This window comes from Aphelocoma coerulescens (assembly GCF_041296385.1).
Source record: "Aphelocoma coerulescens isolate FSJ_1873_10779 chromosome W unlocalized genomic scaffold, UR_Acoe_1.0 ChrW_unloc_scaf_2, whole genome shotgun sequence".
Classification (NCBI taxonomy): Eukaryota; Metazoa; Chordata; class Aves; order Passeriformes; family Corvidae; genus Aphelocoma; species Aphelocoma coerulescens.
Genome location: NW_027184081.1, coordinates 6,445,376 through 6,470,713, shown reverse-complemented (window position 1 = coordinate 6,470,713; position 25,338 = coordinate 6,445,376). Strand labels below are relative to the sequence as shown.

Sequence of the window (25,338 nt, the reverse complement as noted above, 5' to 3'; positions counted from 1 at the left end):
GGGAGAGGAAAAACTGAGCAAAACTTTTTCAAAGCAGTTTGTTTTCATGTTCCAAGGACACGCAGAGATAGAGACTTTTTTTTAGCTGTGGCAGGACAGTGAGAGGGAAGGGAAGCACCCGGCTTGCTTTTCTTTCCAGCCAGCTTTTGGCAGTTTTTTTCTCAGCTCCTTTTCTTTCGAAGACTTGAACTTTTGTTTTTCTGGGACTTTGTTTTTTTTCCCTTTTCTCTCTGCTGGACTGTTTCAACATCAGAATACATTGGGAGGATTTTCCACCAAGGCCTTGGCCCTGGAGTTTGGCCCACTACACCATCCCAGCTCCAAGGAGGGAGAGAGAGATCTGCGGAAGGACTCTGAATTTTCCCCCAGGTGTCTCTCAGCAGAGCAGGAGGTTTTATTATTTAACATTAGTATCTTTTTTTTTTCCTGTGTGTTTGTTAAATAAATAGTTTTTATCTCTTTCACTTTCCTCTGAGGAAAATTTATTTTTTTCCCAAACTGGTGGGGGAGGGGTGGTTGTAGCCTGCCTTCTCTCAGAGGATGTATTTCTAAATTTGGCCAAACCGGAACACCCTCCTGGCGGATGCAGGAAAGGATGTGGTGTTGTCTACCTGGACTTCAGCAAGGTCTTTGACACTGTCTGCCTCAGCATACTCCTGTAAAAGCTGACAGCCCACAGCTTGGACAGGAGCACTCTTTACTGGGTTAAGAACTGGCTGGATGGCCGGGCCCAGAGAATGGTGATGAACAGTGCTGCATCCTGTTGGCGGCCAGTCACTAGTTGTGTCCCCCAGGGATCAGTGCTGGGGCTAGTCCTGTTAAATATCTTTATTGATGGTCTGGATGAGGGGATTGAGTCCACCATCAGTAAATTTGCAGATGACACCAAGCTGGCAGCATGTGTCAATCTGTTGGAGGGTAGAAGGGCTCTGGAAAGGGACCTGGACAGGCTGGATAGATGGGCCACGTCCAACAACATGAAGTTTAATAAGTCCAAGTGCTGAGTCCTCCACTTTGGCCACAACAACCTCCTGCAGTGCTACAGGCTGGGGACAGAGTGGCTGGACAGTGGCCAGGCAGAAAGGGACCTGGGGGTACTGGTTGACAACAGGCTGAACATGAGCCAGCAGTGTGCCCTGGTGGCCAAGAAGGCCAATGGCATCCTGGTCTGTATCAGGAATAACGTGGCCAGCAGGACCAGGGAAGTCATTCTTCCCCTGTACTCGGCACTGGTGAGGCCACACCTTGAGTACTGTGTCCAGTTCTGGGCTCCTCAATTTAGGAAGGATGTTGCGATGCTCGAACATGTCCAGAGGAGGGCAACAAGGCTGGTTAAGGGCTTCAAACACAAGCCCTATGAAGAACGGCTGAGGGAGCTGGGGTTGTTTAGCATTGAAAAAAGGAGGCTCAAGGGAGACCTTATCACTCTCTACAACTACCTGAAATGTGAGGGTTGGTCTCTTCTCCCAGGCAACCACTGACAGAATGAGAGGACACAGTCTTAATCTGCACCAGGGGAAGTTTAGGTTAGACATCAGAAAAAAATTCTTCACTGAAAGAGTGATTGGGCAATGGAATCGTCTGTCCAGGGAGGTGGTGGAGTCACCGTCCCTGGACATGTTTAAAAAAAGACTGGACGTGGCACTCAGTGCCATGGTTTAGTTGATGAGGAGGTGTTAGGTTAGGTCATAGGTTGGACTTGATCTCAAAGGTCTTTTCCAATCTAGTTCATTCTGTGATTCTGTGATTCTGTAATACACTTACTGAAGAAAAGTTCAAGAAGGGACAGTATAAATTCTTATCACAGCATGGAAACCCTGAAAAGAAAACAAAGCATCTGAGAAGACCCACAGGCTTCTTTGCCAAACCTGGACAAGTGCTGAAACATCTTTGAGGAGGCTTGGAAGTAATCATCAGGTATTCAAGTCATGGAAATCTTGTAGACTTCTGAAAATATAATCAACAGATTTAAAGAGGCTGAACTTGCAATATTACAACCTGCAAAACTTGGTAAAATCCACTCAAAACACGGAAGATTATAACCGTGTTATTTTTCTGGCCGTGAGAATGGGATGCCTTTATCGGGTGAGGGCAGAGGCGGCGGAGGGGAGGGTGGGCAGGGGCACGACCGGGGTTTGGCGCTCACCCGGCAGCCGGTCGGATGTCAGGGTCCGGGCGGGGAAGGGGCGGGCCGGACCGTGCCCATCGATGGGGGCGGCCGCTCTGCTCTCGGCTCCTCTGCCCTGCCTCTCGGCTTTGGATTAGCGAAACTGGCGACGTGGGACATCCGCCGGCTCGGCCCCTCCGCCTTGTCTCGCCTGCCGAGGTGAAGTCGGGACTTGGAGCCGGCCGCGCCGCAGCGCAACGGAGCTCAGGGAGCTAGCCGCCGCAGCGTCCCCGCCGGCCAGACTCAGAGGCCAGCCGCGGCGCCCTCCTGCACAGCCCCGCCGGCGTGGTGAGGTGAGGAGCGGCGGCGGGGAGCCCCCGGCGGGCGGTTGGGCGGTGAGGCCATGGCGCTGCGGGCCCGGGCGCTGTACGACTTCAGATCGGAGAACCCAGGGGAAATCTCGCTGCGGGAGCACGAGGTGCTGAGCCTCTGCAGCGAGCAGGACATCGAGGGTTGGCTGGAGGGTATCAACAGCCACGGCGACCGTGGTCTCTTCCCGGCTTCCTACGTGCAGGTGATCCGCGCCGCCGAGACGCCACCGCCCGCCCGCTACGCCAACCTGCCTGCCGGCGGTTTCGAGCCGCTGCCGCCCCCTGCCGCCTTCAAGCCGGCGACACTAGAGGCCCCGCCGGTGGCGGCGCCCGAGCCCTTCTCGCTGCCCCCTGCCGCCGCCGAGTACCCCTTCCTGCCGCCGCCCTACGGCAGGTCCTACCAGCCCAGCCAGGGCAGCGATGACGACTGGGACGATGATTGGGACGAAAGCTCCACGGTGGCCGATGAGCCAGGCTCCCTGAGCAGCTCTTACCCTGTCTACGAGGCAGTGGGCAGACGGGCCTCTGGCCACTACCTCCTGTCCATGCAGTCTGAGATGTCCCTGAGCTTCCGCAGTGGCCATCTGGCAGGCCACCTGCACCCACCCAGCAGCAGCACCAAGAGTTCGGCCACGGTAAGCCGCAACCTCAACCGCTTCTCAACTTTCGTCAAGTCTGGTGGGGAGGCCTTTGTGCTGGGCGAGGTATCAGGCTTTGTGAAGGACGGGGACAAGCTGTGTGTGGTGCTGGGCCCCCGGGGCCCTGAGTGGCAGGAGAACCCCTACCCCTTCCAGTGCTCCATCGAGGACCCCACCAAACAGACTAAATTCAAGGGCATGAAGAGTTACATCGCCTACAAGCTGGTGTCCAGCCACACTGGGCAGCAGGTGCACCGCCGCTACAAGCATTTTGACTGGCTCTATGGGCGCCTGGCTGAGAAATTCCCTGTCATCTCTGTGCCCCACTTGCCAGAGAAGCAGGCCACTGGCCGCTTTGAGGAGGACTTCATCTCCAAACGTCGCAAAGGCCTGGCCTGGTGGATGGACCACATGTGCAGCCACCCGGTGCTGGCTCAATGCGATGCCTTCCAGCACTTCCTCACCTGTCCCAGCACGGATGAGAAGACCTGGAAACAAGGCAAGCGCAAGGCTGAGAAGGACGAGATGGTGGGTGCCAACTTTTTCCTGACCATCAGTGTCCCTACTGGCTCTGGGGCTGGCCTGGACTTGCATGAGGTAGAAAGTCAGGTGGATGGCTTCAAAGCCTTCACGAAGAAGATGGATGAAAGTGCCCTGCAGCTTAATCACACAGCCAATGAATTTTCTCGCAAACAAGTCACTGGTTTCAAGAAGGAATACCAGAAGGTGGGACACTCCTTTAAGTGTCTCAGTCAGGCATTTGAGCTGGACCAACAGGCCTTTTCAGCTGGCCTCAACCAAGCCATAGCCTTCACTGCAGAAGCCTATGATGCCATCGGGGACCTCTTTGCAGATCAGCCCCGGCAGGACCTAGATGCCGTGATGGATTTGTTAGCACTGTATCAGGGGCATTTGGCCAACTTTCCAGATATCATCCACGTCCAGAAAGGTAACACCCTTACATGTTTTCTGAAATGATGAAGTTTTATGTTTCAGTGGTATGCACATGGATATAGAGACAAAGGGCTAAATTTGTTCTTCATCTGACTTGCTGGCCTTGAGTTAAATCTTTCAGTGTTTACTCAGGTAAGCTGTTGCTAAAAATACAAAATAACACATCACTGGCAGTTTACATTCTGTGCCAAAGGTCTATACGTTGTTGGGAATTTCATTGGTCAGAGGTTACTGTGTTTGGCTGTGTATCTCTGAAAGAAACCACATCTGCCTATACTGCTGATACATTAAAGATTAATGGGCTTGTTTACAAAGCCTGAAAATAAAGTGGTATGAAAACATCTATTACTCTTTGATGTATGTTAGTTATCTTAAATCTCTGATCTAGTAGATAATAAATATGAAGTAAACTGAATATGGAGATACTCTGACTACTTTGTTTGAGGTGCACATGGTGGTGTGTGCATTTTTCAGTGTCAGACATTCAGATGAGATGTTTAAAGCTGCTGGGGTTTGTCAGTTCAGCCATACATTAAACTCTCTTGCTACCTTTGTAAGAATGATGGTCTGTCATGATGTTCTTAGTTGGAGTTGTTTATCCTTTGCCCTTATTATCACAAAAAGACGTTGCTCACTTCTTATCCTTTTATCATCTTTCTAGTTGAAACATGCTTCTGAGGTTCAGGTTACTGTTTGTATGATGCTTTGTGATCCATTGGAGAAAAAGAAACTCCAAATATGAAAAACTCATCTGCTATGTAACTAGTGACACTTGTTCAGATAAATATAAGCTTATAGCATTATATATGTGTAGATGATTTCCCAGCTGGGAAGTTAATACTAATCATATATTCATCATTATGAAAATACTAGCCCATCATTCGTTCTTCTTGCTGTTATATATGATCAGGGTGTGTGGAGATTAGAGCTGTAAAAGAGACCAAGAAAACATCACATATTCAGTACAGAAATGGGTATGTGTAACAGTTATTCGATAAAATGTGCAAGCTTCTTTACTGAAAATTATTTTGGAGATTAATAGGCCGTATTGTACTCCACAAGAGGCAGAGCTTGAATTGTCACCCATGATGAATCAATCTTTTCTACCCTTATGTTTCATTTCCAAGATTTTTGCATCTGGAACAGTACATTGAGTTTGATGGTAAAAAGGTTGGAAGAGTTTTTTCAATAGATCAAAAAGGCAGGCTTCCAGGAGGTGTGCATTATTGCTGGGAAAAACTGAGGAGACAAAATTCGTATAAATTGCACAAATTGTTACTTTAAAAAAGTAAGCTTTTCATTAAAATTACATGTATCAAAGTTAGATTTCCATTCTTCTGTCAAATCTTGATAATTATGAGTGGAAACTTAATATTGTTTTGAATAGAAAAGGGACTTGTTCTGTTAGCTGCTGTGTCATTGTGTTCTGATAACAACTTTAAAATATTTTAAATTTGGAGAGAAGGATGACCTTGGTAACGCCTCGTGTTTGAGAGTAGAGAATTTTGAAGTGAGTTGTCAAATAAGAATAGGATTATTTGTAAGCTTCTGGAAAAAAAACAGACGGAAAGATTTTTAATTAGGTGGAATAAGACAGCAGATTATATATACTATTTAAATACTATATTCTCAAGATTTAAGACTATATAGAGTTCTTCAATGTAATATTCTTGGACACTTTATTCTGAGGACTGGGAATAAGTTATGTGTTTGACTCAACCCATATTTCCTTCAACTTGCATATCTCTGTTTCCTTTATAGTTCTGTTTAAATCTGCACTTATTAGTTAGGTTTACCATGCTGAACCAGAGAAAGCTCATCTAACTGAGCTTCCACTAGAGCAGTGCATGAGCATGATGTATGTAGAGCTGATTTTATGCCAGAGCACTATTTTGGAACTGGTTGGAGAAATGTACAGTCAGTCTGTGCGCAGGTGTTGATGCTCCAGCACCTCTCGACTAACACTGCCTTTAACACAATATTATCCCTGGTACATATTTGCCTTTAGAAAATGGCATGCTATATTCGGTTTGCATGGCCTGGTTTTTGGTAGCAGGGGGGCTATAGAGGTGGCTTCTGTGAGAAGCTGTTAGAAGCTTCCACCATGTCTGGCAGAGCCAGTCCCTGATGGCTCTGAAGATGGATGTGCTGCTGGCTAAGGCTGGGCCAATTAGAGATGTTGGTAACGCTTCTGTGATAACATATTTAAGAAGAAAATCAAAACAAAGTGAGGGCACAGTTTTAATTCCAGCTAGAGAAGAGGAGGAGGTGAGAACATGTGAGGGAAACAACATGAAGACACCAAGGTCAGTGAAGAAGGAGGGGGAGGAGGTGCTCCAGGTGCCAGAGCCAAGATTCCTCTGCAGGCCGTGGTGATGACCATGGTGAAGCAGGTTGTCCCCCTGCAGCACATAGAGGTCCATGGGGAATGCAGAGATCCACCCGCAGCCCGTGGGGGAGATTCCCATGCTGGAGCAGGTGGATGCCTGGAGGATGCTGTGATCCAGTGGGAGACCTGGTGGAGAAAGGGGCCCCCTGCTTCCAGGCTGGAGTAGCCTGTCCTTGGAGGACTGCACCCCCTGGAAGAGTGACCCATGCCACAGCAGTTTTGAGAGGACTGTTTGCCCATGGGAGGGACTCAAGTTGCAGCAGTTTTGGGAGGACTGCTGCTCGTGAGATTGGACCCACGCTGGAGAAGTTCACAGAGAACTGTCTCTTGTGGGAAGGGACCCCACAGTCTTAAAGGGGAAGGACTCTTCTCCCTGAGCAGCAGAAGAAAACCATAGGTGACGAACTGACCAGAACCCCCAGCCTCTGTCTCCATGCACTGTTGGGGGGAAAAGGGTGTTTTTAAGAGCTTATTTTACTTCTCATTTTCGTGCTTTGATTCTGTTAGTAAAAAATGCACTTTATATCTCTAAGTCGAGCCTGTTGTGCCCTTAGAGTGTTTTCTCCCAGCCCTTATCTCAACTCATGAACCCTTTGTTTAAATTTTTCTCTCCTCTGCCCAGCTGTGGCAGGGGAGAGCGAGTGAGCAGCTGTTGTGGGTGCCTGGTGTTTGGCCAGTGTCTAACCACGACACATGCGTTTCAGATATTGGTCTCTTGAGTGTCCATGTTAATCATAGGAATAGGGTTAGAGCCAGGTTAAATGTTTGTTGTTGTCGTTCCCTTTACAAAATAGGCAAACTGGAAGAAAACGGAGAGGAAGATGTTTTTTCCCCCCCAGTATATTGCCATTTTATTACTTTTAAGAGTTACTTGTAACAAGGTATAACTTTTCAGATCAGATGAAAATATGAACTGTTCGGTGTTCTTGCCACATAAGAGTTTTCTTTTAGATTTACTAACTGTGATAGTTGTCAGTATTTGAGAATTATTGCCTGTATAGACCAAGCAAAAATCTTTCAGTGTTTTCTTTTCTAGTGTGCAACTTCTTTGTGTGTGTCCTTAGAAGTGGTAGAAACATCAAGCTGTTTGACATATTGCTTACATGGCCATGACTTTAAAAAGATGAACTCTGAAATTAGGAGTTGTACCGGTTTGGCCAAATTTAGAAATATATCCTCTGAGAGAAGGCACAACCACCCCTCCCCCACCAGGTTCGGGAAAAAATAAATTTTCCTCGAAGGAAAGTGAAGAAGATAAAACTATTTATTTAACAAACACACGGGAAAAGGATAATAATGCTAAATGATAAAATCTCTCGCTGTGGAGGAAAAACCTGGGAAAGCGTTAGAGTCTTCCCTTTGGTCTCCTCGGAGCTGGGCTTGGCCCAGGGCCAGGCCCTCTGTGCCCAGTGGAAAGTCCTCCCAATGTGTTCTGATGTTAAAGCAATCAAGCAGTCCAGTAGAAAAGGGAGAAAATCAGAAATTCCAGGGAAGGAAAAATTCAACTCTCAGTCTCTCTCTGGAGAACAAAGCAGCTGAACCACTGGGCAAAAAAAACTGTTCTGGGTGCAGCAAGCCGGGTGCTTCCTCCCTCCCCTGCTGCAGTGGGGGAAACCAATTGCTATCTGTGTGTGACCTTGAACAAGCTGCAAACTGCTTTGAAAAAGTTTTGCTCAGTTTTTTCCTTCCCCCTCCCAGGCTAGGTTTGGAGGCATAGAAAGGCACAGGAATTAATTTCTGGGCATAGGCAGCGATATATGATACACATCATAAGGTCACCCCAAGACATTCCACCCCTTATCCCATATTGTTGGCTCAATGCCCAAACTAAGATATTCTAATTCTATACCCACATTAATACATATATACATATATATATATACACTATATATGAACAGTGAGCTATATATATACAGTGACAGTGACAATCAGCAAGCAGGGGTATACAAGCATTTCATACTAATGGTGGTTTTCATACAACAAACAGATTTCCCTGTGGTACACAATGTGTTGTTCCATCTTTCTGCATTACCCACCGTGTGCAACCAGGTCCCTGAGCAAAGACAACCCCACGGATGGGTTTGTCTGTACTCGAGGCAGAATTTATCCACCCAGTCTTTCCTAACAGACCTCTGACATGCACTACTGGGTATTACCGCAGGCCTGGTTCCTAGGGTATATCACCGTGTCCCGCAGCCATAGGGAGGAGGAGGAGAGAAGATCCAGCAGGCAGGAATTGTGCAGCAAGATTGATTCATTTAATTATTTTACAAACTCTTTTATAGACTCTTTTCTTCATAGTCAGATTGGACAAAGGACCAGCCACCCCTTGGGGGTGATTGGCTAAAATCCTAAAACATCCATTGACAAAATATTTTTCTACTATACCATAAACAAGATGTTTCAAGATTACAGGTGTCTTGGTTACATTCCCTGCTACCTCTTCTGTGAGAGAGAAAAGTCTCTCATGGACTTAGAAACTAGCAAGAAAATCCTTGCTAGCAGCATTTTTGTACCTAAAACTGGGACCTTATCGCCATCTCCTGTATGCAGGGATTCAGATTGGGCTGGACCAGCTCTATTGGTGGAACCTCGGGTGTTAACTAACCAGGTGGCCTTTGCTAGATGCTGTTCCCAATTCTTGAAAGTTCCCCCACCTAGTGCCTTCACAGAGGTTTTCAACAATCCATTGCACCGTTCCACTTTGCCTGCAGCTGGTGCATGGTAAGGGATATGGTATACCCACTCAATGCCATGTTCTCTAGCCCAGGTATTAATAAGGCTATTCTTAAAATGAGTGCCATTATCAGATTCAATTCTCTCAGGGGTGCCATGCCTCCAAAGGACTTGCTTTTCAGGACACAAGATGGTGTTTCAGGCTGTAGTGTGAGGCACAGGGTAGGTCTCCAGCCATCCTGTGGTGGCTTCTACCATTGTGAGCACATAGCGCTTGCCTTGGCATGTTTGAGGCAGTGTGATGTAATCAATCTGCCAGGCCTCCCCATACTTGTATTTGGACCACCACCCACTGTACCACAGGGGCTTCACTTACTTTGCCTGCTTGATCGCAGCGCATGTCTCACAATCATGGATCACCTGGGAGATACTGTCCATGGTTAGATCCACCCCTCGATCTCGTGCCCACTTATAGGTGGCATCTCTGCCCTGATGGCCTGAGGCATCATGAGCCCATCGAGCTAGGAACAACTCTCCCTTATGTTTCCAGACCGAGTCTACCTGTGACACTTCTATCTTTGCAGCCTGATCTACCTGCTTGTTGTTTTGGTGTTCCTCATTAGCCCTACTCTTGGGGACATGGGCATTTACATGGCGGACTTTCACAACCAGCTTTATTACTCAGGCAGTGATGTTTTTCCACTCTTCAGCAGCCCAGATTGGTTTTCCCCTACGCTGCCAATTAGCTTTTTCCCACTTCTCTAGCCATCCCCACAGAGCATTGGCTACCATCCATGAATCAGTGTAGAGGTAGAGCTTTGGCCACTTCTCTCTTTCAGCAATGTCCAGGGCTAGCTGAACAGCTTTGAGTTCAGCGAGTTGTCTTGATCCACCTTCCCCTTCAGTAGCTTCTGCAACCCGTCGTGTGGGACTCCATACGGCTGCTTTCCACTTTCGTTTCATCCCTACGATGCGACAAGAACTGTCGGTGAAAAGAGCTTAGTGTGTGTCTTCTGATGGCAGTTGGTTGTACGGTGGAGCTTCTTCAGCACGTGTCACTTGTTCTTCTCCATCAGCGAGACCAAAATTTTCACCTTCAGGCCAGTTTTTTATTCTTTCCAAAATCCCAGGGTGATTCAGTTTTCCGATAAAGGTGCGCTGTGTGATGAGAGCAATCCATTTGCTCCATGTGGCATTGGTGGCGTGCTGGGTAGAGGGAACCTCTGCTTTGAACATACACCCCAGCACCGGTAGTCAGGGTGCCAGGAGGAGTTGTGCCTCAGTGCCAATTACCTCTGAGGCGGCTTGGATTCCTTCATAGGCTGCCAAGATTTCCTTCTCTGTTGGAGTGTAGTTGGCTTCAGACCCTCTGTAGCTTCGGCTCCAAAATCCTAGTGGTCGACCTCGAGTCTCACCAGACGCCTTCTGCCAAAGGCTCCAGGACAGGCCATGGCTCCCGGCTGCAGAGTAGAGCACGTTCTTCACTTCGGGTCCTGTCCTGAGTAGGCCAAGGGCTACGGCATGAGCAATTTCCTGCTTGATCTGGGCAAAATCTTGTTGCTGTTCGGGGCCCCAATGGAAATCGTTCTTCTTGCGGGAAACCAGGTAAAGAGGACTCACAATCTGGCTGTACTCAGGAATATGCATCCTCCAAAAGCCTATGGCACCTAGGAAATCTTGTTTTTCCTTCTTGTTTGTTGGTGGCGACATTGCTGTGATGTTATTGATGACCTCAGTGGGAATCTGATGCCGTCCATCTTGCCATTTCACTCCCAGGAACTGGATCTCTTGGGCAGGTCCCTTGACTTTGCTCTTCTTGATGGCGAAACCAGCTTCCAGGAGAATCCGGATAACTTTCTCTCCTTTCTCAAACACTTCTGTTGCAGTGTTCCCCCACACAATGATGTCATCAATGTACTGCAAATGTTCTGGAGCCTCACCCTTTTCTGGTGCAGTCTGGATCAGTCCATGGCAGATGGTAGGACTGTGCTTCCACCCCTGGGGCAGTCAGTTCCAGGTGTACTGCACGCCCCTCCAGGTGAAAGCAAACTGAGGCCTGCACTCTGCTGCCAGAGGAATGGAGAAAAACGCATTAGCAATGTCAATAGTGGCATACCACTTCACTGCTTTGGACTCCAGCTCGCACTGGAGCTCCAACATGTCCGGCACAGCAGCGCTCAATGGTGGAGTCACTTCATTCAAGGCACGATAGTCCACAGTCAATCTCCATTCTCCTTCCGATTTGCGCACAGGCCAAATGGGAGTATTGAAGGCTGAGTGGGTCTTGCTGATCATCCCTTGGCTCTCCAGCTCATGGATCATCTTGTGGATGGGACTCACAGCATCTCGAGTTGTCCAGTACTGTCGGCGATGCACTGTCGAGGTGGCAATTGGTACTCTTTGTTCTTCCACCTTCAGAAGGCCGACTGCAGACGGGTTCTCTGATAGCCCAGGCAGGGTTTTCAATTGCTTAATGCCCTCTGTCTCCACAGCAGCTATTCCCAAAGCCCACTTGAGTCCCTTTGGGTCTCTGAAATACCCATTCCGGAGGAAGTCTATGCCCAAAATGCACGGGGCCTCTGGGCCAGTCACAATGAGATGTCTCTTCCACTCATTTCCGGTCAGGCTCACCTCAGCTTCCACCAAGGTCAAATCTTTTGATCCACCTGTTACACCAGAAATAGAAACAGATTCTACCCCCACATGCTGCGATGGGATTACTGTGCACTGTGCACCAGTGTCAACCAAGGCATCATATTTTTGTGGTTCTGATGTACCAGGCCAACGAATCCACACAGTCCAAAAACCACGGTTTTCCCTGGCCTCTACCTGGCTAGAGGCAGGGCCCCTCTATGCCTGGTTATCCTTCTTTCCCTGGGCCTGTATCTTAGAGGTTCCTTCATGGGAATTGGACATGCCATCGTCTTTTCCATCATTTCCGGCAGTTTGGCTACAGGCAACTGGAGCTACTTCCTTTTTGGTAGATCCTCCTTTCTGAGACTTGCGCTCCTTCAATTCACTCACTCGTGCTGCCAGAGCATAAGTGGGTTGTCCACCCCACCTCCTCATGTCTTCCCCACTGTCACACAGGAAATTCCACAGCTCACTTCGTGGGATGTGCCTTCTCTCTGGGGAACGTCCGCGGAGAAGGCACTCTTTAATCTCCTGGAGACTCTTCTTCATTTCATCTTCCATTTTCTGCATACGTGTTTCCACAGCTGTGATTCTTGCATGTGTTGGGCCATGCACAGAGTCTGCATATGCTCGGAGCTTCACTGCCATGTCCCGCACGGTCTCGTTCGCACCGTAGTCCGGTTTCATTATTGCTAAAGCAGAAGCATATTCTGGTGGCCCAGGCTGTATGAGTTTTCGCCACATGTATGGAATAACTCTGACCCGGTCTGGACTTCTCAATGCTGGGTCATTTGCGAAGACAATCTCTACCACCCCTAGTTCTCTCAGGCGTTGGATGGTCTTCCACGGGGTTTGCTGCATGTAGAGATCATCTCCGCACATATATATCTTTCAATCACGCCTGTCAAAACCTGTCTCCAGACACTGGTAGAGTCAGTCTCCCTTTTCATCGCTTGGTCAATCACTGGATCATGTGACAGGGATCCCAAATGCCTCGCTTCAGCACCGTCCGGCATCACATCATCACCTGCCGCCTCCCAAATACGGACCATCCAACTTATTATGGATTCATCAGACCGTTGGGTGTAATCCTTTCTTAGGCTGTTAAGGCTCTTTATGGACATGGACTCAGTAATGGTTTCTGTGCCTGAGTCCATTGGTGGTTTTGAGGTTCCTTCCCCTGCATCTTTTGAGGTCCCTTCCCCTGCATTATCCTTATCTTTCACTGGGCGATCAGTTTTGGTTGTGTGTTTTTTCTTCGCGACAGGAGCCACTGTCAGTGGCTTAGACTCTCCATCTGGTTTGGGCTTGCTATCTGGTTTGGTTGCAGTCTGAGTGACTGCGGGGGTGTCTGCAGGCTTTGCTGATTTATCTTCCTGCCCCTCTACCTTTACCTGCTGCAGTGTGCGATAGGCATATGCCAAGGCCCAACATATTGCAAGGAGCTTGTTCTCATTGGAATTGTCATTGTATTTCTCTTTCAGATATTTCGCCACCTCAGCTGGTTTCTGAACTTGTTCAGGGGGGAAATAGCAAACCATTGGGTCAGAGAATTTCTTCAGGATTTGGCCTATATCCTCCCATTCCCAACACCCCTCAGGATGTTCCACCTCTGGGTCAGGTGTCTCATCAGTCACCCTGGAAATTTGAGCTCTCATTCTAGACAAGCTGCGAACCACATAGAGGAAGATTACCAGATTAAATACCAGGAGGGTGGTCTCTTTAACATCCAGGGGAAACTGAACACTCTCAAAAGATAACCTATCAAATTTAAAGGGAAGGGAAACCCCGACTCCTCCTCCTCTAACAATCTGGGTGCAGTTACTAATAAATTCCCAAAACAGGCTACTGAGACTAGGACTGGGGTTAGGACAGAGAAACCATTTATCATACACACTTTGAACAGCTGCCTGTACCTCTGTCAACTTCTTATAAATCATTGTCACCAAGCGCAGCAAAATAGAAATCCGAATTCGTGTCCCTGCTCTGCAAAAATTCCTTATCAAGGATAAGATCGGACCAAGTTGTGGATAGGCAAATAAGCCTAGGGACCAGAAAGGCCAGTACCTTAAACAAGCCTACGGACCAGAAATACATGAATATATCAAACCAGAGAAACGTTATGTACTCAACCAACATGATGACTATTTTACCCCAGCACAGAATAAGTAAATTCAAACCAAAATGTAATTAGCACAGGTTTTTCACTTTCCTTCAAGCCACACAGTTGGGCACCACTAAATTTGTACCTGTTTGGCCAAATTTAGAAATATATCCTCTGAGAGAAGGCACAACCACCCCTCCCCAACCAGGTTCGGGAAAAAATAAATTTTCCTCGAAGGAAAGTGAAGAAGATAAAACTATTTATTTAACAAACACACGGGAAAAGGATAATAATGCTAAATGATAAAATCTTTCGCTGTGGAGGAAAAACCTGGGAAAGCGTTAGAGTCTTCCCTTTGGTCTCCTCGGAGCTGGGCTTGGCCCAGGGCCAGGCCCTCTGTGCCCAGTGGAAAGTCCTCCCAATGTGTTCTGATGTTAAAGCAATCAAGCAGTCCAGTAGAAAAAGGGAGAAAATCAGAAATTCCAGGGAAGGAAAAATTTAACTCTCAGTCTCTCTCCGGAGAACAAAGCAGCTGAACCACTGGCCAACAAAACTGTTCTGGGCGCAGCAAGCTGGTTGCTTCCTCCCTCCCCTGCTGCAGTGGGGGAAACCAATTGCTATCTGTGTGTGACCTTGAACAAGCTGCAAACTGCTTTGAAAAAGTTTTGCTCAGTTTTTTCCTTCCCCCTCTCAGGCTCAGTTGAGAGGCATAGAAAGGCACAGGAATTAATTTCTGGGCATAGGCAGCGATATGGGATACACATCATAAGGTCACCCCAAGAGAGGAGTACTTTTCCATTTTTTTTCTACATAGTGCAAACATATTGTCCACTTGGGGCAAAACTTCAAGCATTTTCTAGACTCTGTTTCTATATTGTCCTAGACCTGAGAAGGACCAAAAAATAAAGGCTGTTATGCTCAAAATATACCCATATCTGTGGGTTGAATATGAGTCCCTTGTCCTGTTATAGGTTTGCTCTTCTGCAGATAGTTGAGCAGCTGCTTAATATGATTTGGAAGTGTGTTTTGTGGTATGGACTTAGAAGTCTCCATATCTGGGGTTTTTCAATCATTTCTGCAACTCTTCTTCTGCAAAAAGAAGGTCAGAGAATCTCTGAGCCAGAGACAAAAATTTCTCTCCATTCAGGTTTTATCTTTTCTCTTATAATTCTGAACCAAAGCCATGTAAGCCTCACTATTGCTTTGTCTGTGTATCAGCAGGAAAATGTGTTAACAATTATGATCTTTTATTGTTTTTGGGTCTAGGTCTTTCTGCCTCCCATGTTGAGGATATCATACATGATCTGAAGTGTGCCAAAAGAGGTGGTCATTTTGGTTACTTGTGTAAAATATGTGAATCACTGGACTGTATGAATATTTTTAAGCTGTTTATAATCTTATTAATATTGTAAGTATTTTATAAAAGGACAATAAGTTCAATAAGAGATTTTTAAAGATTCCGCACCTTCATCTTGTACACCAAGTGTTTAAGGAATGTCCTGTGAGAAAAGAAAAAGTTGAACTTCCTGCTCTGGAAGAGACAGAGGAAAGATTTGAACTCCCATATGTCAGTTGAGGACCAACTTCTATTTTAGTAGGCTTTGTCACTACCCACTGGTAGGGGGCTTGATGTTCGTTGTAAGTTCTCATCAGGCTGAACAAAGACACCAGACCAAGGGTCAGGAAACTCCAATGTTTTATTCTACAATCATCTTCACTCTGGCAACTAGCCCACTGCTTAGACTCAAAAGGTATTGGCTAACAAGCCCTTAATTTACACTACACTTCAATAAGCTCTCAACTCCCGCAAAAAACTTCTCAAAGGTGCTGGCTCACAAGCCACAACACACTAACACAAGCTCCCCATTCCCACAACAAACTTTAGTACAGAGTACAGGGTAGAATATGGTAGCTGTGCTTTGCCCAGGCAAAGCAAAGGAGAAGAGAAACAAAGGCAGAAAAGAGAGAGAAAAGAAAGTCACCAATCCTTAGATCCCCCAGTGGTCCTGCTGCGTGGATGGTCTGGAGCTGGGGTTGTGAGGCAAAGAAAGCAAAAGAGAGGGAGAAGAAAAGAGGGAAAGCGATCAGCTTCCTTTTATCGTTAATCTGGTGGGCACCTCTTATGTAAACTAAACTTTTCACGCTGTTTTGTTCATGTGTGCACAGCCAGCCCTTTGAGCCCTCCTTCAGGAAGTGAGTTGGGGGGAAAGGGAGAGTTGATATGGGCACGAGTCGAAAGGCAGAGCAGGAAGTTGGCTCAGAACAGTGCTACAACACCTCTGCGGGACCTTCTCTTCCAATCACATCTTTCTTGTCTGTCCTAGGTTACAATATAAGGTGTAACCAATAGTATGTATTCTATTGTCATCTTCACAAGCTGTTAAATCAGGTGGGGCAGTGTTCGTTATCTCCTACCATGATTCATCGCTGATAACTCCCTCCAGGAACTATCTCTGTTTAATGGGCTATCAAGCACCCAAGGCATGACTCATAGATTTACATCATCCCATTGTGAGATTCTCCGCCCAGGGGGGAGGAGCCGAGCATTCCCACCTGGATATAATCTGGGGTTTGGAACAACACAAGCAGTCCTTACCCCCTGGATTCCCAGAGGACAGGAGCTACCACTGGACCTTCAGGTGAAGACCGGACCCTTCTACAAGATCACTGCTTCAACAGGACCACTTCATCTGGACTGCTACCAATACCCCGACCAACAGGGTGTCAGGTTGTATCCTGACTCTGTCAGTGTTCTTGTACTATTGCATTTATTTTAATTCTCCTATTAAATTATAATTCTGACTTGTGATCTCCCACTGGTTTGTTTTCAAACTAGTACATTGTCGTAACAGAATGGTTGAGACAAAACATGCTTGCACCTGATCCTCCACAGGCTTGAAAAACAAGTTGCACTTCTGTAATTTCTTTTGCTGAACTGGTGTATCTTTCAAGAAATGCTAGTTTTAGTGACTTTAATTTCGAGAAGAAAAGCAGCGTCTCATCTTCATTTGTAATGGATAATGCCTTTTTTTCTGTGTTTTTAAGGTCTACTATGATGGGTTGACCCTGGCTGGAGGCTTCTCTGTCACTTGCCTCCTCAACTAGACAAGGAAGAAAAAATATAACGAAAGGCTCATGGGTGACCATAATGACATGAAAGATCACTCAGATTACTGTCATGGGCAAAACAGACTTGACTTGGGGAAAATTTAAACAGATTTGAGAAAGTGGCCTAAATGTTTTTTAAGATGCAAGCAGCAATTCCATTTCCTCTGCATTCCAAGATTTAAAAGAATTATTTTCAAAAATATTTTAATTACTCTTTTGCTCCTTGATCAGAATTTGTTAAAGTAAAATAAGGCAAATGGTCTTATTTACCTAAAGCAAACTTAATTCTAAAAATGTCTAAAGAATATTTGAACAATGTACTGGGAGTATTTTTAGAATATCTCACAAAATTATAGGCAAAAAAACCATTCCATCTGGGAATACATCAAAATTTCAAGCATTGAAAAACCCCAAACAGCACTGAAACCTGGATTTTTATAATGATTTTAGGGTTTTTTTGAGTGGGGTATGTGTGTTCACAAGTAAATCAGACTGGTCAAAATGCACACCTTAAATTTTATATCACAATTTAAAACCAGTTCTTTTCTCTTGCTTGCTTTCTTGCCTCTAAAATTTGTTGTGCAGGCATGTTTTTTCTGTCCCTATTTTTCCTTTATCCACTTTTTTCCCCCTCCATCCCTCAGATAAATATAGTTTCTAGGGGGTGTTGTCTAAGAACAAAAGAATGAAACCTTGCTACAGTGTTAAAATGGTAAGATAAAAAGCAGATATTTAATGAAAGCTTTCAGGTGCACAAAACATGGGTATGCTCATGTGTGATAAAGAATTACTACAATTTCCGTAAGGTTAATTAATTAGTGTATCTAGCTGATACATCCAATAGGAAATCAATTAACCCAGTAACGGACCCTTGGGTCTGCCCCTTGGAATTGTTCCAGGGGCTTCTTTGCCCTTTTTCTCACTATGTCTTCTCAGATTCTGGTTGCAAAAAAAAAATATGCTTGTTAGAGGTTCTTTTCTTGAGAATAAGACTAAACAGAATTTCAGGAATGTTAAAATGGTTAGCTTATTATTCTAAAATCTAAGAGAAAGGGTAGGAAAAATACTAGGAGCTATATAACCGTGTATTAACAGTCTACAAAGCTAAAAATATATGAAAAATGTATAAAAGGCAAAAATCTTTGAGTATCAGAGGTAAAATTTGTTCCGGTTTGGCCAAATTTAGAAATATATCGTCTGAGAGCTAAGCATGTAAACCTATCCAGATGACCCTCATAACAGGAAAAACAGTTGGGTATTTACATTTCATCTGTTTAAGGTTTTTTATGAAAAAGGTTGGACTGCTCTAGGATGAGTCTTGTATTTCTTGCCCTCTCAGATTCCCCATTTCTATTACAGCAATGATGTAGTGTTGTCTGCTTGCTGCTAAATCACCCAATATTACCTCCCAGTAACCTGAAGGAAACGGACACTTTTGCATGTCTAAAATATGAAACCAAGGGGGGCAGTGTTTCCTTGCCTCCTGCCCCCGGACTATCTTTCTGTTAATGGGCCATCAATGCCATGCCACGTGACTCAGAGATGACTCCCTCTAAACTATCTTCTGCTTAATGGGCCTCTTAACACCTTGCCTTATGACTCATCATCCCATTGTGAGATGCTCCACCCAGAGGGAGGAACCAAGCATTACATCCTGGATATAATCTGAGATTCTGAACACCAGAGACAACCTTTCCACTGGATTCCCAGAGGACAGGAGCTACATCGCCACCACAGGACCTTCTGAGGAAGAGCAGACCCTTCTACAGGATCACCACTTCAACAGAACCACATCCACCACTTCAGGAGGACTGCAGCCACCATTTTATCGGACTGCTACTACCACCCTGACTAACAGGGTGTCAGGTTGTATCCTGACTCTGTCAGTTTGAAACAGTGTTTTCTGCCTTTATTTATTTTTTTTTTATTTCCCTATTAAATTGTTATTCTGACTTGGTGCCTCCCACCGGTTTGTTTTCAAACTAGTGCGTATTTTGGTGCCCAGTGTGGGGCTTGACCTGAGAGAAAGTCAGAATTGCAATTTTGTATTAATAGAAACCTATCCACCATGGTGCTCTGCTTGTCTATAATGGGTACTGTATCATGCTCTCTATAGTTTTCCTCACATAGAAAACTACCTTCCTGTTGTATTGCTCCTGTTGAAACCAGAGAATGGTATGAGAATTGCTTTATTGGTTTATTATGCCTATAGCATAATAACCTGCGAGGCAATGAATACCATTTGGAATATATACTCAATTTTGTTTGGCTGTCCTAGTCAGGGCTGCTACATCTGGGATCTCCTCAACTATCACACCCAGCCCCTGGTGGGAAGAGTAGAGAGTGGTTTCTTCCAGCCTTTCAGGCCAGGCACAGCAGTTTTTGAAAATATTGAGTTCCCTCTGGATGTTAAGGATGGTATAATCTTCTTGTCAGTTCTATTCTCTTTTTTCTCTATGGCCTGCACTGTGTACACCATGCTGAGAAACAGAAAACTACTTGGTGTGGTGCAGCGTCTGTTTAAGGAGGAAAGAAAGAGCAAAGCAACAAACACCATGTCTACGCAGACTGTCCCAGAGGAGAAAGGAACCAAAAGCAAAGCAACAGCGTCCATGTCTAGGCAGACTGTCCCAGAGGCGAAAGGAACCAAAAGCAAAGCAACAGCCTCCATGTCTACACAGGCTGACACAGAGGGGAAAGAAACCAAAAGCACCGTCAGCGTCTCCACACAAACCGTCACCTAACCAGAACAGCCTAAACTGGTAGTTGCCCCCGTTCAGAAGAAGAAATCTAAAAGCAAGTCAGTCCGCATAGTGACTGACGAGGATGCAGCAGGACCTTTGCACCCAGCAGAAGAGGCAGAGCCAGAGATCATCACTCGGTCGCTATCCTTGGGTGAGCTGCTTGACCTGCGGAGGGAATTCACCTGCCAGACAAACGAGTCCATCCTGACCTGGCTGCTCCGCATTTGGGACGCTGCAGCCAATGACACCATTCTGGACGGAAATGAGGCCAGGCAACTGGGATCTCTGTCCCGGGATGTGGTCATTGACCAGGGGATCGGGAGAACCCAAGAAACTCTCAGCCTCTGGCGGCGACTGCTTACAAGTGTAAGGGACAGGTACCTTTGTAAAGAAGACCTCCAGGTGCACCAAGGAAAATGGAGCACAATGGAACAAGGTATCCGGTGCCTGAGGGAATTGGCTGTGCTGGAGATCATTTTCTCAGAAGACGAGAGATTTCCTAAGAGCCCGGATGGTGTCCAGTGCACATCACAGATGTGGTTGAGATTCGCATGTCTTGGACCAGAGATGTACTCCCGTTACCTGGCAACACTGCAATGGAGGGAAGGCGAGGACAGGGTGGGCGTTTTGGTCAACAAACTGAGGATTTACAAGGACACTGTCACAGCCCCGTTTCGCACCCATGTCTCATCTGTGGAAACAAGGCTGGCTGAGCAAGTCCAGAGCTTGATTGAAGAAGGCCATCAGAAACTGACAAAGGAACTTAAGGAAGAGATTTACCAGATCTCGCCAGAACCAACAAGAGTCTCTGCCATTAGGAGCAGGCGTCCCCCAACCAGGGAGAGAGGATACACTCCACGAGGTAACCTGGTTTTTTCTTCAGGAACATGGAGAAGACATGAGTAAGTGGGATGGAAAACCCACCTCCTCCTTAGCAGCCTGGGTACGTGAACTAAAAAGAAGGACAACTACCACAAGAAGCGCATCTAGAGTCAAGGCTGGTCTCTCATGCACAGAACTCCAGATCTTATAGGAGCGATAATATGACTGATTCTCTTGAATGGACCTCAGGAGCATATTCACCAGAGGGGAGCAATGTGTACTATGACCAGGAATAGAGGGGCCCTTCCTCTAGCCAGGTAGAGGAAAGGGACAATCGGGTCTTTTGGACTGTGTGGATCCAATGGCCTGGCACATCTGACCTACAAAAATACATACCTTTAGTTGACACCGGCGCTCAATGGACTCTGATGCCATCAAGGTATGTGGGAGCAGAACCCATTTCTATTGCTGGGGTGACAGGAGGATCCCAGCAGCTGACTGTACTGGAAGCCAAAGTGAGTCTAACTGGGAACGAGTGGCAGAAACACCCCATCGTGACTGGTCCAGAGGCCCCATGCATCTTTCGCATAGACTATCTCAGAAATGGATATTTCAAAGACCCAAAAGGACATCATTGGGCTTTTGGGATAGCTGCTGTAGAGGCCGAAGGCATCAGACAATTGAGTACCTTGCCTGGTCTCTCAGACGACCCCTTTGCTGTGGGAGTGCTGAGAGCTGAAGAACAACAGGTGCCTATTGCCAGAGCAACAGTGCACCGTCGGCAATACTGCACCGACAGAGACTCTGTGGTTCCCATCCATAAGATGATTCGTGAGCTGGAGAGTCAAGGGGTGGTCAGCAAGGCCCGTTCAACCTTCAACAGCCCTATATGGCCAGTGCGTAAGTCCAACGGAGAATGGAGACTGACGGTGGATTACCGTGGCCTGAATGAGGTCATGCCACCATTGAGTGCTGCTGTGCCGGACATGCTGGATCTCCAGTACGAGCTGGAGTCCAAGGCAGCCAAGTGGTACGCAACCATCAATATTGCCAATGCCTCCTTCTCCATCTCTCTGGCAGCAGAGTGCAGGCCTCAGTTTGCCTTCACCTGGAGGGACGTACCGTATACGTGGAACCGACTGCTCCAGGGGTGGAAGCACAGTCTCACCATCTGCCATGGACTGATCCAGACTGCACTGGAAAAGGGTGAGGCTCCAGAACATCTACAGTACATTGATGACATGATTGTGTGGGGGAACATGGCAATGGAAGTATTTGAGAAAGGAGAGAAAATCATCCAGATTCTCCTGGAAGCCAGCTTTGCCATCAAGAAGAGCAAAGTCAAGGGACCTGCTCGAGAGATCCAGTTCCTGGGAGTAAAGTGGCAAGATGGATGGAATCAGATTCCCACTGAGGTCATCAATAAGATCACAGCAATGTCTCCACTGACCAACAAAAAGGAAACACAAGCTTTCCTAGGCACCATAGGTTTCTGGAGAATGCATATTCCTGAGTACAGCCAGATTGTTAGCCCTCTCTGCCAGGTTACCTGCAAGAAGAATGTTTTCCACTGGGGCCCCGAACAGCAGCAAGCCTTTGCCCAGACCAAGCAGGAAATCGCTCATGCCATAGCCCTTGGCCCAGTCAGGACAGGACCAGAGGTGAAGAACGTGCTTTACTCTGCAGCCAGGAGCCATGGTCTGTCCTAGAGCCTTTGGCGGAAGGTGCCTGGTGAGACTCGGGGTCGACCACCGGGATTCTGGAGCTGAAGCTACAGAGGGTCTGAAGCCAACTACACTCCCACCGAGAAGGAAATCTTGGCAGCCTATGAAGCAGTCCAAGCTGCCTCACAAGTAATCGGCTCAGAGGCACAACTCCTCCTGGCACCCCGACTACCGGTGCTGGGGTGGATGTTCAAGGGAAAGGTTCCTTCCACGCATCACACCACCGACACCACATAGAGCAAATGGATTGCTCTCATCATGCAGCGCACCCATAATAGAATAAGGGGTGGATAATGTCCTGGGTTGCAGTGTATTCTATTACCATCCTCATGAGCTGTTGAAACCAGGTGGGGCAGTGTTTCCTTGCCTCCTGCCCCCGGACTATCTTTCTGTTAATGGGCCATCAATGCCATGCCACATGACTCAGAGATAACTCCCTCTAAACTATCTTCTGTTAATGAGCCCATCAACACCTTGCCTCATGACTAATCATCCCATTGTGAGATGCTCCACCCAGAGGGAGGAACCAAGCATTCCATCCTGGAAATAATCTGAGATTCTGAACACCAGAGACAACCCTTCTACTGGATTCCCAGAGGACAGGAGCTACATCGCCACCACAGGACCTTCTGAGGAAGAGCAGACCCTTCTACAGGATCACCACTTCAACAGAACCACATCCACCACTTCAGGAGGACTGCAGCCACCATTTTATCGGACTGCTACTACCACCCTGACTAACAGGGTGTCAGGTTGTATCCTGACTCTGTCAGTTTGAAACAGTGTTTTCTGCCTTTATTTATTTTTTTTTTATTTCCCTATTAAATTGTTATTCTGACTTGGTGCCTCCCACCGGTTTGTTTTCAAACTAGTACAAGACTCAATGGCACTAGCAGAATAGGCATCTGCAATGACTTAAGACTATCAAAGACTCCCAAAATATCCCATGACTCACAGGATTACTTCATCCATTGTGAAACTCCCCACCGTGGGGGAGGTACTGAGCATGCCCCACCTGAACCTGAGAATATATAATCTTTGGCCTTGGGGACTTGGGGGGCCACCGCTTGATAGATCTGGAGGAGTACCAGAACTTTAACAGGACAGCAACCATCACTGACCAACAGGGTGCCAGGTTTGTGGGTTAAAACCAGTTTTCTCTGTATCATTGTATCTACTGAAATCTCTTCAGTAAATTGTAAATCCAACCTCTAATCTTTCTTGAGGTAGTTGAGTGGGGTTCATTTTTCCCGCTGGTTTACTTTTAAACCAACACATATTTTGGTGCCCAATGTAGGGCATGAGAGAAGTCAGAATTATAATTGTGTTCTAAGCATTTGTATATTGAGGTAGTGAAACTCCCTGATCATCATGTTGCTCAGTGTATTCATGTGGATGTTGTACCTAACCCTGCATATATTTCCGCATATGGGGAACTGTTTGCCGATCATGATGCTCTTTTAAGATCAGGGAGAGGAATCAAAATTGCTTTGTTGATATACTGTGTTAATGGCATGATAACATCAGAGACAATGCGTTTCATTTGGAATGTATATTCAGTTTTGTTCCCCTGTCCTGGTCTGGGCTGCTACATCAGGGGCCTCATTAATAATTGCACCCAGCCTATGGGGGGGAAGAGGAGATAATTGTTTTTTCCAGCCCTTTGCCTCATTCTCCCCCATTCAGGCCTGCTACAACGTTTTTTGTGAATGTTGAGTTTCCTTTAGATGTTAAGGACAGCATAATTTTGTTGCTAGTTCTGCTGTTTCCTCTGTATGGCTTGTGCTGTCTACATCATGCTTAGAGTCAGGACAGAGGCTTCTAGGGAAGTTATCTGGAGCCTTGCCCTGGGAATGGATAATCCTGAGTGGTATGGGATGTGGAAGGAGATGGGCCAGTATTTGGAAAACTTCCTTCCTCCAATGATCTGGAAGTTCACCCCTGAACAACTACAAGACTCTTAAAATAATAGGATATGTGAAAGGAAAATGCTCTGACAGCTCCAGAGATGAATAAGTTACTGCAACATGCTGGGCCCTCGTCACTGCCTACCAGACACTGCTTGGGATGGTACAGCACCTTCAGGAGGAGGACAAAGGAAACAAATCAATAGGCACTGTGTCCACTGTATTGGTTTTGCATGGCTTGGTTTTTTGGTAGCAGGGGGGCCACAGAAGTGGCTTCTGTGAGAAAATGCTAGAAGCTTCCACCATGTCCGGCAGAGCCAATCCCTGATAGCTCTGAGGATGGACATGTGTCTTGGGGTGATTTATGATGATAGTCTATTCCCTGATCCTTTGCTTTATGCCCAAAAATGGTTGCTGAATCCTTAAGGTGGGTCTGGGGAGGAGGGAGCCTTGGGCCCTTTGGCAGGCTTTTTCAAAGCCTCACATCCCGGGCATCTGGGAGTGTGGTGCAGTCTGGGTTTTTTTGCTTGTTTTTTGTTAGCCCAGGCAAGAAGTTTTTTATCTTCCTTGGCCTTGGAGAAGCTGCAGCAGCAATCCTTTGGCAACTTTTAGAGGTGAACTGGACAGTTTGTTTAGTCCGAGACCAGAGAAAACGGAACCTGCGGGAGAGGGGTCGCTCAGGATCAGTGGGAGAGGGGTTGCTCCGTTTTTGGCCCCAAGCCTTGGGAAAGCCGAGCTGGAGAGAGAAAGCACACCAAGCCCAGCTGCTTCATCTGCTGGTGGAAAGGATGTCGATGCCAGATATTACCGCAGGCCTGGGCCCTAGGGTATATCACCGTGTCCCACAGCCATAGGGAGGAGGAGGAGAGAAGATCCAGCAGACAGGAATTGTGCAGCAAGATTGATTTATTTAATTATTTTACAAACTCTTTTATAGACTTTTTTCTTCATAGTCTAATTGGACAAAGGACCAGCCACCCCTTGGGGTGATTGGCCAAAATCCTAAAACATCCATTGTCAAAATATTTTTCTACTATACCATAAACAAGACTTTTCAAGGTTGCAGGTGGCTTGGGTGTTTACATAAATCTGCTACCTCTTCTGTGAGAGAGAAAAGTCTCTCACGGACTTAGAAAATAGCAAGAAAATCCTTGCTAGCA

The 25,338-nt window shown here is 46.6% G+C and overlaps 1 protein-coding gene across 2 annotated transcripts in view; it reads left to right on the top strand.

Annotated features, from left to right (window-relative positions):
* Positions 1-2,384: 2,384 nt before the first annotated feature.
* Positions 2,385-25,338, top strand: part of LOC138102847 (sorting nexin-18-like) — an 89,083-nt gene continuing 66,129 nt past the window's right edge. For both annotated transcript variants that reach the window (XM_069000595.1, XM_069000597.1), the window contains exon 1: positions 2,385-4,065. In XM_069000595.1, the coding sequence (XP_068856696.1) occupies positions 2,511-4,065 (1,555 nt within the window). In that variant the 5' untranslated portion in view covers positions 2,385-2,510. The remainder of the gene's footprint in view (positions 4,066-25,338) is intronic.